This window comes from Hippocampus comes, unplaced genomic scaffold (genome assembly GCF_001891065.2).
Source record: "Hippocampus comes isolate QL1 unplaced genomic scaffold, H_comes_QL1_v1.1 scaffold84, whole genome shotgun sequence".
Lineage (NCBI taxonomy): Eukaryota > Metazoa > Chordata > Actinopteri > Syngnathiformes > Syngnathidae > Hippocampus > Hippocampus comes.
Window position 1 is genome coordinate 85,188 of NW_017805144.1, and position 13,110 is coordinate 98,297.

At 39.7% G+C, this 13,110-nt stretch overlaps 1 protein-coding gene across 24 annotated transcripts in view; it reads left to right on the plus strand.

The window, feature by feature from the left end:
* cadpsa (Ca2+-dependent activator protein for secretion a) overlaps positions 1–13,110 on the plus strand; it is a 174,684-nt gene that overhangs the window by 38,145 nt on the left and 123,429 nt on the right. For 18 of the 24 annotated variants that reach the window (XM_019867663.1, XM_019867660.1, XM_019867665.1 and 15 more), the window contains exons 4-8: positions 1,071–1,151; positions 6,050–6,088; positions 8,011–8,247; positions 9,674–9,795; positions 11,521–11,632. In XM_019867663.1, the coding sequence (XP_019723222.1) occupies positions 1,071–1,151; positions 6,050–6,088; positions 8,011–8,247; positions 9,674–9,795; positions 11,521–11,632 (591 nt within the window). The remainder of the gene's footprint in view (positions 1–1,070; positions 1,152–6,049; positions 6,089–8,010; positions 8,248–9,673; positions 9,796–11,520; positions 11,633–13,110) is intronic. The other 6 variants (XM_019867664.1, XM_019867667.1, XM_019867674.1 and 3 more) reach the window with 1 other exon arrangement.

The window sequence follows — 13,110 nt, forward strand, 5'->3', positions numbered from 1 at the left end:
AATAAGGTGCACACACGCGCACACACACACACACACACACACACACACACACACACACACACACACACACAATTTATTTATTTATTTATTTTTTTTTTGAGGAAAAAAACAGGAAAAAAAAAGATTTTTATGCTGATGATTAAACTACAACTGGTATTCTGATTCCAAATTGCAGTCATTTTATTTCGATCATTCAAGTGTTTTTCTCTCCACAGCTTACATTATAAACAAAATTCAACTGATTAGCTATGGGAAGACTTGCCAGCTAATCGTGAGTAAACTCATCTGCAGCTGTGTGGTAACTTCTTTGTCCAGTCATACTTGAGACAATGCGGTGAGAGGTGTGTGCATGTCTCATTTGGTCAGTGCTCTCAACATCTGCAAACAGAAAGCTTGCAAAGTAGCAATCATGAGGATTAGTGCAAGCTTTTCACTTTCATTTTATACGTGTTTTTTTGTTTTCAAAGCTTGTCACTACTTCATCTTTGTGTTGTATTTACATACATACACATTTATTTTATTTGATTTTAATTTTTTAGGAAAATGGGGATCCGATAGCTCATTAACTTGATGTGATAGAAAAACACAAATCATTTTTGGATTCCTCACACAACCAACAAATCAGCTACCAGACCGAACTCAACGAAAAAGTTTGCTCCCCAGTGTTATATGAAACACTCAAATGCTCTACGCATAATATAAATCTCTTTTGTTAGTTTGTTTGTTTTTGTAAACATGTTTTTTTTCTTTATTCATTGTTTGTATAAGGCTGACTGTGACAATGACAATTGCCGATGAGGGATAACCAAACCTCAGAAGATGAGAGTGTCCTGCAGGGAGTGTATGAGATTAAAGTTGTAACAGAAGTGTATTTTAGTTGCACATGATATGGTATAAATTGTTTTCCTGAATGGTTTTCAAAACAATTCATGCTTAGAGCTCTTGGCACTAAGTATCTTCACATGTGACTTCATCATTACTATGACACGTATTGACTTGCTCTAGCTAGTATGGCAAGCAATTGCTTTTTACTGAAATTCCATTGCAACACTTTTCCTCTTTTCCCCCAGCTGGACAACCCAGATGAGCAGGCAGCACAGATCAGAAGAGAGCTGGATGGACGGTTACAAATGGCAGACCAGATCACCCGTGTAAGCAAATAAGAATGAATGTCCAAAGTGTCCTAATCATGATTGATTATGTGATGATGATGATGATGATGATGATATGGATGTAGAATTAATTTGGCAACAATGTAATATCATTAATGTTGTTTGTGTTTTTATTGTGCCTTAATTACATGTTGGTGATCCTGCTGTCGTGAAAATAGCTGAACGATCAACAATTGTATAGTTTCGAGGGGTTGGCTATGTTTCACCTGGCTGCACTTGGAACCCCCGAATTGAAAAAAAAAAGCAACTGTGAAATGAAGCATGTAGGAGTTACAACACAACTTGACAGCTTATGGAGGCACCACCCAGCTGCCAAATTAAATGTGTTAATTCACATTCAGACATTAGTGTGCTGCACAGCGGAGACAACACCAAATACAAAAATGCCCCCACCCCCACCGCGTCGACAGCTTCATCAAGAAATTCAGTGTGCACCACAGGGCGGAAGCAAATCTGTGCATCCAACAAAACTCAATGAGTATCAGTACATTTTGGCTTTGATGAAGTGATTCACCCCTCGGCATCCAGACTGCAAATGAATGAAATTTGCACAAAGCCACCACTGGCTAATTCAACCATAACCCCCATAAATCAAGCGCTCATTAAGATTTTATTGCATTTCGACTTACATAGGCCGCATTTCATCCCCATGTAGCCCAATTACATTTCGTCTGAACACATATCCCAACGTAGACAACAGAGCCAAGTATGTGCCATGTAGCAAAAACTAACCCAGGTAGTGCTTTTAGCTAATGCTAATCTACGTCAACAGTGCAAGGCTGTTTACCTTTTTGTTTTGAGGTGCTTTTGTGAAGTCCATTGGCTGAACTCTGAACTTCACGTGAAAGTTGCTATGGGTCTTGGATCCTCGGGGCAGGACACTTACTTAGCGTGATGGTGGTCTCACGTGAATATTTAGCAGAATATTTAACGTAAGGCCAAGTACAATGTTGTTGCCGGGGTTTTTTTGTCCTCATCTTTCTTTCTTTCTTTCTTTCTTTCTTTCTTTCTTTCTTTCTTTCTTTCTTTCTTTATTTATTTCATTATTATTATGAAGCCTTTGGTCTTATATTTATACAAAATACAAAGTACAATACAATACATTTTTTAAATTGATATACCACTTTCACATTAGCTGCAGTTGTAACAAAATGCTTTCCAGAACAATTAACATAAATAACAATAAAATAACAAAATAGTATAACACAACACATAACATAAGAGTAGACAGACAGTCGGGCAATCATAAACCACTATTTCAGCATACGCTTTGTTGTTGAGACAGTTCTAGATGAAAGAGAAGAGCATTAAAGTGTACTTTCACCAGTGGATTAGATATGTCATTCTCAAAAAAAGTTTGCCACAAGCTAAGTTTGAAAGTACCGTAAACACAAAGCTGTAGTGTCCATTGACGAAAAAAGAGATTGGTACAGTTCACTTCTCCCATCCCATGTTAATCCGCTTCAATTCCAAGCGGTGACTCTCAGTTCCAAATACGCATACGTGCCTCAGTCCTCATCCTTGGCTCCACCAGCCATCAATCCAGCCACACCACCGCAGACAGTCCAACAGTGCAGAGATCTCTGCTGTACAAAGCGAGGCTGTTAGAAACGCTGCCCATTACACCGGCAAAAAATATAAGTTCCACATGGTTGTTGAGCGGCAACAGTCAAATAGTGCCGACATCCGCCCCCCTCCTCGAAATCAAAATCAGTGATGGTACACGCATGCTGCCGAAATAGTGTACCCATCAAGCACAGATTCTTCTCCTTCAATGAATGTCGTGGCCAAAACCCTGAAAATAGTTCGCATCGGGTCCGCACGAAGGACAACTAACACCATAAGACAAAACAAAAAACAAAAAAAACAACAAAAAGCAAACTTCTTGAAGAGCTCTTGCCGACAGCTGCCAACTATGGCGCCATCTTGAAAAGTACTGAATATATTTTGAAAACCAGCATCTGGTGTCATTAAATGCATGTGTGATGTTTCTAACAAAGCAACCCGTGTCAAAATCGATAGAGGATTTCACGATCTTATTAATTTACTGGAGCCATACACAGTTATCTCAATACAAGTGAATGGAAGCGACCACTGGGGACTCCTCGTTAAAGATGCGGCTGAATCCGCACATCCTCAATCACCCTATTTATACAAAATACAAAGTACAATACAATACATTTTTTAAATTGATATACCACTTTCACATTAGCTGCAGTTGTAACAAAATGCTTTCCAGAACAATTAACATAAATAACAATAAAATAACAAAATAGTATAACACAACACATAACATAAGACTTGTCTATTGACGATATAAAGCCAAACAGCAATGTCGCTTGTGTAAGGGCACGCGTCAACTGGCTGCGTCAGCAATTCATGTGTGCGTAGTCACTGGAGGCGTTGTGCAAGAGCGTCTCCCATGTTTCTGAACAAGAAATATACAAATTTAGCAATTTTATTAATTTTCATGATTAAATCATTGACATTATGGGATTGAAAAAGAAAATAAATACAAAACACGGACCAGATAACTAAAATGTGTGCACGAATACACACGCACAGAATGCGCGCATGCACATGCACGCATTTCATCATAAGCAACAGCCATAAAGGCCCCTAGCATGACCGAAACAGAAAAATAAAATAGATACAAGAGTTTGTGTACAGTTCACTTCTCCCATCCCATGTTAATCCGCTTCAATTCCAAGCGGTGACTCTCAGTTCCAAATACGCATACGTGCCTCAGTCCTCATCCTTGGCTCCACCAGCCATCAATCCAGCCACACCACCGCAGACAGTCCAACAGTGCAGAGATCTCCGCTGTACAAAGCGAGGCTGTTAGAAACGCTGCCCATTACACCGGCAAAAAATATAAGTTCCACATGGTTGTTGAGCGGCAACAGTCAAATAGTGCCGACATCCGCCCCCCTCCTCGAAATCAAAATCAGTGATGGTACACGCATGCTGCCGAAATAGTGTACCCATCAAGCACAGATTCTTCTCCTTCAATGAATGTCGTGGCCAAAACCCTGAAAATAGTTCGCATCGGGTCCGCACGAAGGACAACTAACACCATAAGACAAAACAAAAAACAAAAAAAACAACAAAAAGCAAACTTCTTGAAGAGCTCTTGCCGACAGCTGCCAACTATGGCGCCATCTTGAAAAGTACTGAATATATTTTGAAAACCAGCATCTGGTGTCATTAAATGCATGTGTGATGTTTCTAACAAAGCAACCCGTGTCAAAATCGATAGAGGATTTCACGATCTTATTAATTTACTGGAGCCATACACAGTTATCTCAATACAAGTGAATGGAAGCGACCACTGGGGACTCCTCGTTAAAGATGCGGCTGCGCAAAAAATACAAGTGCCACATGGCTGTTGAGCGGCAACAGTCAAATAGTGCCGACATCCGCCCCCCTCCTCGAAATCAAAATCAGTGATGGTACACGCATGCTGCCGAAATAGTGTACCCATCAAGCACAGATTCTTCTCCTTCAATGAATGTCGTGGCCAAAACCCTGAAAATAGTTCGCATCGGGTCCGCACGAAGGACAACTAACACCATAAGACAAAACAAAAAACAAAAAAAACAACAAAAAGCAAACTTCTTGAAGAGCTCTTGCCGACAGCTGCCAACTATGGCGCCATCTTGAAAAGTACTGAATATATTTTGAAAACCAGCATCTGGTGTCATTAAATGCATGTGTGATGTTTCTAACAAAGCAACCCGTGTCAAAATCGATAGAGGATTTCACGATCTTATTAATTTACTGGAGCCATACACAGTTATCTCAATACAAGTGAATGGAAGCGACCACTGGGGACTCCTCGTTAAAGATGCGGCTGAATCCGCACATCCTCAATCACCCATGGAGTGGTGGTTATGTATGCCTATGGGAAGAGTGCTTCCACACATTGCGCCAATGGAGCTCAGCACTGACACCAGTCGGCAGCGGCTCTGTACTTTCTTGGCTCTGCTGCGCACTTTCACTCGCTTTTCTGGCAGTGGGAGTAAATATGTCACACACCTTAATTATATCAGACTGTTGAACGTCAGCATGTGCAGTACATGTGTGATAAAACTTGTCTATTGACGATATAAAGCCAAACAGCAATGTCGCTTGTGTAAGGGCACGCGTCAACTGGCTGCGTCAGCAATTCATGTGTGCGTAGTCACTGGAGGCGTTGTGCAAGAGCGTCTCCCATGTTTCTGAACAAGAAATATACAAATTTAGCAATTTTATTAATTTTCATGATTAAATCATTGACATTATGGGATTGAAAAAGAAAATAAATACAAAACACGGACCAGATAACTAAAATGTGTGCACGAATACACACGCACAGAATGCGCGCATGCACATGCACGCATTTCATCATAAGCAACAGCCATAAAGGCCCCTAGCATGACCGAAACAGAAAAATAAAATAGATACAAGAGTTTGTGAGTTTGCGAAAAGGAAATCACTGCCTACCTAAAGCTGACACAAAAGCATGGGACGCACTTTTGCAGCACGTTAAGTGTATGAACATCACTATCGTAGTTGGACATGTAATGTATTAAAATGCTTCTCCTGGCGCTCCAGATTCCCATTCTTTGCCAGTGCCAGCGTTGAATTGCAGAGGGAACAATTTTTGAATGAGGAAAAAAAAGAGATACAGTATATTGCTTCAATTGCAGCTTGCTGACCGCTAAGAGCTTCCGGTGACCGGCTTTTTTACTTCATTTTATTTTTTTTTTTAAATACTTTTTTTATGAAACTGAAACTGATAGGATGCTTTGGGTGTAGTGTACACTAACACAAAAATATAAAACAGTAGCACGCGCACAGACACACAAATCTTTTTTTTTTCCTTTCCCCCACAGCCCTTGCGATCAACTTGGGACCAGTCCGTGGACTACCAGGTGACTGCAATCGACTTGTTGGGCACCCCTGGTGTACATGATTATGTTAATCTGCACTTGAGTTTGTGCCTTCACAATATAGTATATTAAAATTATGTTCACACCACAACTGTGTGGCAGAATTATGCTGTCATAGGTGAATGCAAACCAAAGCGCGGGTTAAAATATTTATAATATATAAAGTTTATACCTGGAATTGTAGTAGATAACCCACCTTTCATTTTAATCAATGCGTCATTTGCATTAACCTCAGTCGTCAATAATGCATAACATTTGATATTATTTGTTGTAATAAAGATAAATTTTCCATATTTTTTGGCAGTTATAGTTGTTTTATTTTTATTTTTTCTAAATACAGCAGAGATGAAAGTCTTCCGGATTTTCCCGGAATTCCGGGTTTTTCACATTTTTATGAAAATCTCTCCGGAGAATTGAGGAAAATTCGCCTAAAATTAATCTGAATATTAGTTGACAACATTGAACGAAGACGCGTTTGAGTTCGTTGTTTCGCTTTCACGAGCGTAACCATGTTGAGACACTAACACTAGTAACAGTAGAGATTTTCGTCTCTTTATCAACACATTTGCTAAACCCCAGTGGAACGAATAAAAGACACCGTGGACAAGACAGTTGTCGTAAAAAATATATTCGGACAAAAAGGGAAACGCACAGATTGGCAGAAAAACGTGTCTGTCCGACTTCGAGTGTCGTCTCGGCTAGCTTAGCTTAGCTGTTGTTGTGTGTGACGTCGGGTATCGTAGTTGGACATGTAATGTATTAAAATGCTTCTCCTGGCGCTCCAGATTCCCATTCTTTGCCAGTGCCAGCGTTGAATTGCAGAGGGAACAATTTTTGAATGAGGAAAAAAAAGAGATACAGTATATTGCTTCAATTGCAGCTTGCTGACCGCTAAGAGCTTCCGGTGACCGGCTTTTTTACTTCATTTTATTTTTTTTTTTAAATACTTTTTTTATGAAACTGAAACTGATAGGATGCTTTGGGTGTAGTGTACACTAACACAAAAATATAAAACAGTAGCACGCGCACAGACACACAAATCTTTTTTTTTTCCTTTCCCCCACAGCCCTTGCGATCAACTTGGGACCAGTCCGTGGACTACCAGGTGACTGCAATCGACTTGTTGGGCACCCCTGGTGTACATGATTATGTTAATCTGCACTTGAGTTTGTGCCTTCACAATATAGTATATTAAAATTATGTTCACACCACAACTGTGTGGCAGAATTATGCTGTCATAGGTGAATGCAAACCAAAGCGCGGGTTAAAATATTTATAATATATAAAGTTTATACCTGGAATTGTAGTAGATAACCCACCTTTCATTTTAATCAATGCGTCATTTGCATTAACCTCAGTCGTCAATAATGCATAACATTTGATATTATTTGTTGTAATAAAGATAAATTTTCCATATTTTTTGGCAGTTATAGTTGTTTTATTTTTATTTTTTCTAAAAGGACCAAAATTAAAAAATGACCTCTTTAATTCAAGTGCATTTATACAGTGTGTGTGTGTGGGGGGGGGGGCGTAAAAAAAAAAAGAATCCCACATTAAGAAATACTTGTTTTACATTAAATCATGTGTGCCATAATTATTAGCACACCTGGTGTTGAAGAACACACCATTGAAAATTAATTTTCCTAATTTTCTTCGATTAGGAAGTGTGTTTTAATATTAAGAGTGCAAATATCAATTGCATCAGATTTTCTGGAAAAACTTTCATCCGATTAAGTATCAAAATAATGTCATGCACTGTGCAGCACCTTTAATATTTTGGACAACCGTCCTCTGCAACAAAACAGCATATAATCTTCACCTATAACGTTCTTGCTCTGTGTACACAACACTCCTGCTGCCACAGTGAACAGCTAATCAATATGTTATCTTCCTGGTTCAATTAGCTTGGCGGAAGATTCCCTCGGTTCGCCTCGAGGGAGATGGAGACCATGTTCATCGAAGAGCTACGGTCCTCAGTCAACCTGCTGATGGCCAACCTGGAGAGCATGCCAGTGTCGAAAGGTGGAGAATTTAAGCTTCAGAAACTGAAACGAGGTCACAACACATCAATCATGGACATGGGACAAGAGGATGAGAACACCCTTTCCAAATCTGACGTGGTGCTTTCGTTTACCTTGGAGGTGAGTGAACAGATTCTTTTTTTGTACTGTAAATAAAAGTTACTAAATATGGTAATTAATAAATATGTTTGTATTGACGGAGGTGCAAGTTCCTATCAGAAGCTACAGTACATATCTTTGTTACTGCTGCTGAGATCGCCTTCCAACTTCGATGGCATTCCATCAATACACGGATACAATACTGTACTGATACATTAAGAGGTGAAGAATTTCATGCTATTCACTCATGATGATGCACAGCGGGAAGGTGAAAATCAGTCCAGGTCATATAGCATCATCCTCACCATCAAGTTGACTGAGAATATACAAAGATGTGCAAAGCTGTTATCTGGGCAAAAGGTGCCTACCTTCTGGAATCTAAATTATACAACATATTCTGTTGTGATTAATTTTCTTGTTTACCAAATAATTCCATCCATATTTCTTCATCAAGTCGATAACTTCAGTATCAATCTACAAGTCAGGAAATGTTTAAATCATGAAAAAACACTCAATTGTTTGCCTTTTCAAACTTTCGACTGGTACTGTAAATGTGATTAAAGTCACTCTGCACTGTCAATCTACTTTCAACCCTACCCAAGCAAACGTCGACTCACAATCTGACCTTGCAAGTCACAATTGAGACGTTTATGGCTCTATTTTGGGGGGACCCGTGCCACAGCGCAAATGCCAGTAGATGCTGATTTTCGTATTTGCCATTTTGTCTCTGGCAAGCTAGGCGAGCCAGCGCAGCAGAAAGAGTATCTTGGACACGGTGTGATATTTTCGTGACTCAAAGGTTGATCGAAACCTGAAGCCTGCTCAGAACGATTCTAAGTGGCAGGGTCGAACGCGACATATTTCATTCACATTTATAATATGTGAATGGCGGGCATCATACCATTTGAGTCATTGTTTTTTTTTTTTGTTGTTTTTTTTAATCATTCTCAGTGGGCGGAACTGCTATCGGGTATGGGGGATGAAAATTGTGAAAATTAGTGTACAATTTTAAAAACCCCAAATTAAGGTTTTTGAAACTATGTTTGATATCAATGTTAGGGTTGGCTTACATGAATGAATTGCAAAAGCTAAATTGTAATGCTTACATCTACAATGTCCACAGCAGATGTCATTAATCTTTATCAACTATGGGCTTGTGAAGCCCATTGAGACTATTTTGTGATGCAGGTTGATGCGAATGCATTTGACTTGACTCTCACAGTTTTCTATGGTGATATTGATAATTGTCATCAATTTTGGCAAAAAAAGTTTTCATGTCATTTCATTTATTATACCAATATTTCTTTCTGTTAAAATGGTGGGTTTGTAGAAAAATGCAATGCTCCAAGAGCAAATACAAGAATTGTCGCATTTTCAAAGTTGAAAGCATATTGAACCATTTCATTTGGCCTCTTGCATTATGTTAACATGTGATTGTGTGTTACAGGTGGTTATCATGGAGGTGCAGGGTCTTAAGTCTTTGGCCCCAAACAGAATCGTGTACTGCACCATGGAGGTAGAGGGTGGCCACAAACTGCAGACAGACCAGGCTGAGGCATCTAAACCCACGTAAGTCTCCACGACACACATCCTACTACCTCACAGACATTTACGCAGTAGAATAATTCCTAACATGAGAGCTAAAAAAAGTTCTAAATCCTGCTCGGGCATCCTGCTTTTTTCCCCTCACTTTCCAGAGCTGTTTATTTAAAAATAGAAGACAATTTGAATAAACGAAGATGTTGAACAAATTTTACTCTCCACACTCATTTGTCTCGGCGAGCATCTTTACCTCGTCCTCAAGCCAAAAACATGGAATAAGTCGTCAACATCATGCTCTAATAGTTATTGTGGCGTGGTAAAGTTGTTGTCTTTAGAACCCAGATGAGATCAATTCTTCCTCCCACATTCAGGAAAACATGATTCTTAGCTTTAGTGAGCACTCTGAATCGCCTATAGGTGTGAATTCCTTCTCTGTTTATAAGTGACCTGTGATTGACTGTGATTTAAGAGAGTACCCCACCTACAACCTGAAATCAGCTGGGATAAGATCACCTGTATACCTAATTAGTTTAGAAAATGGAGAAATGGAATAGTTAGTTTACCATGTTAGCCTCAAAACATAGTGAACGTAGATTTACTCAGCGTCGATTTCTGTGCATCTCTGTGGTACTCCCTATTGGACTTCAAATACTGTTACGACATTACTGTGAAAAGGTATGGGTCCCACATGTAAACATGTTACTGCCCGAGATATTGTGTGACAGCACTAAGTTGGTGTTGTGGTCAGCATGTCTGCCTTACAACAACCAAGAGAGTGTGCTGAGGTGAATTTTACTCTGGCCTCCCACATTCCAAAAACATGTATACAGGGTGAGTGAATGGGAATCAGAATGCAAATGGTTTGTTGCTCTCGCTGATATTGCCTGGAAACAAAACCAGGGGGAAACACACCTCTTGTCCAAAATCAACTGGGATAGGCACCAGATTAAACTGACCCTTACCATCACCAAGCAATTTAGACATGAAATGCATGGAAACATTTGTATAGTACTGCCACCTTATGGTGAATAGTTAAACACAAAATGACATTTTTAAATGTTGTTTTTTACGAACCACACTGTCAATCACTAATCTTAGTTGGATGCCTACAAAACTAGTTAAACCATTCCAGCGCCATGTAGTGAATGTAACCCATTTGTTCTGTTCACACATCCAGTCTATTGCATAACAAGACAGTTATAGTGGATTTAAAAATAGAATGCTCTTTGACAAATGGCCAAGATTCATTTTCTATTGGTTTTACTGATGAATTAACTTATCTCCTTTTTGGAAAGAAAACATTCATCTTAGCTGTGGCACAACAGATGTGATATAAATCATTGGATCTTTTGTAGATAATTCAGCAGAACAAATGCAGTGCATGTGGGTTTGATTAAAAAAATAAAAATAAACACACTCACTAGCACTGTGAAAGCCTGTTGGACTCAGAATCGAGGAAACTAGCTTCTTTATTTGAGCACCAAATAAATGTAAGAAAATTATGAAAATTGAATTTTAAACTTTTAGCTTCTGTACTTTGATGGTGGTAATATCCTGAATCAAATGGGTGATTTTCATGCAGTTGTTACAGGCTCATTTCACATAAATGTCTCTGTGACGGATTGGCCATCCGTCCAGAGTGGAGTCTTCCCTTCACTCAAGTGAAGTCGTATATTTAACTGCAGGAGAGACTCCAAATATGACACTGAAATCCTCACAGCAGTACTGACCTGTTAATGAATCTGTGTCTAGTTGGGGAACCCAGGGAGATTTCACAACGAGCCAGCCCTTACCTGCTGTCAAAGTGAAGCTCTTCACTGAAAGCACCGGGGTGTTGGCCCTGGAGGATAAGGAGCTTGGAAGGGTAAATTCTCCAGCCACTCTCTAATTTCACACATATTCACATTTTTAAACAACTACTACTCATTAATGCTGTTTTTAATGAGATCATACAAAATACTCACCAACACCTTAACATAATTGCATTGCCTCTCCCCATCTTCGATCTTATTCTTAAATCGAAGTCCTTCACTTGTCAGCTTTGATCCCCTGCCCACAGCCTTGGTTAAATCCAGTCTCTCCTCACTCCTTCTCCTCATTTCAGCCATTGATACACTCTCCACCGGTATAGTCCCATCATGTTTCAAAACCGCAGCTGTCACCCCAATCCTGAAAAAAATAAAAATAAAAAATAAACAGGTTCAGACCCCAACAAATACAATAACCTCCGCCCCATTTCACTGTTCATCTCCAAAATCCTCGAAAAAAATAGTTTGCCACTGGACTGCTCTCCTATTTATCACATGCAGTGGCAAGCCGTGCATTTCAACCTTAGGCCTTCAGTGACGTCACATACATACACAACATAGGCTCGTCAAGCAGCACTTAATTTCAGGACCATTTAAAACCATCAAGTATGTATTCCCAATTAAGAGCAGGAAACTAAATTTACAGATATTGTCAAAAATAAAAAGATGATTTAAAAATACGAAATAAAATGCTACCCAAATTACGCTGTATGATCTTAAACAAGTCTGTCCAATAAATTGCGCAATGTCGCAGTTTCATATAAGACACCAACCAAACAATAACAAAACAAACTATTCTTTGAAAATAAACAGATCATTTGCATTTTGAAAATCGGCGATACAACAGCAAATAACTGAAAATGTTGAGCAGCTGAGATTGAACGAACTTTCGTGCACAAAGGTGACTCCAATGCGCCATTATAAATTGCAGGTGAGCAGATTTATTTGATACATTTTTGTATAGGGCCCAGCCATTTCCTTGCTGCCTTAGTAAAACAATCCAGTGTGGCTCCAAACACCAAATCGGTCAGTTGCAAGCAATAGGCATTCCCAGCAGTACAATTTGCAGCATTTCAACAGAGGCTGTGAGCCACGGGTGGCGTTCATAATTGCTCGTCTGAAAATGACGGACAAACCCTTTTCCTTGCTGGGACAGGTTAGCTAGCGCAGGAGTTGGGCGACCTCTTCGCACAATATCCAGCTTTTGGTGGAAGGTCCGTCTTGAAAATTGTGTGGAAAGTAGTTCCGCAACCAGATCAATGTCTTCTCCTTCAGCCATTTTGGGTTAAAATGCATTGATAGCGCTCGCGGGTGGCGCTCATCCAATAAGTCCAACAAGTCAGGATACAATTCTCAGGAAACAGAAAAGGCGCTAATCCAATCACCGAACGCGCACGGCCAGTCTCGACGTAAGGCCTTCTCGCTAGCCCTAGTACGCAGACGAGAACAAGTCAGGATACAGGAAACAGATCACGAGTCTGAGACTCGTGATCTGATTGGCTATTGAAACCTGACTGTGCCCGTTCACTTACAG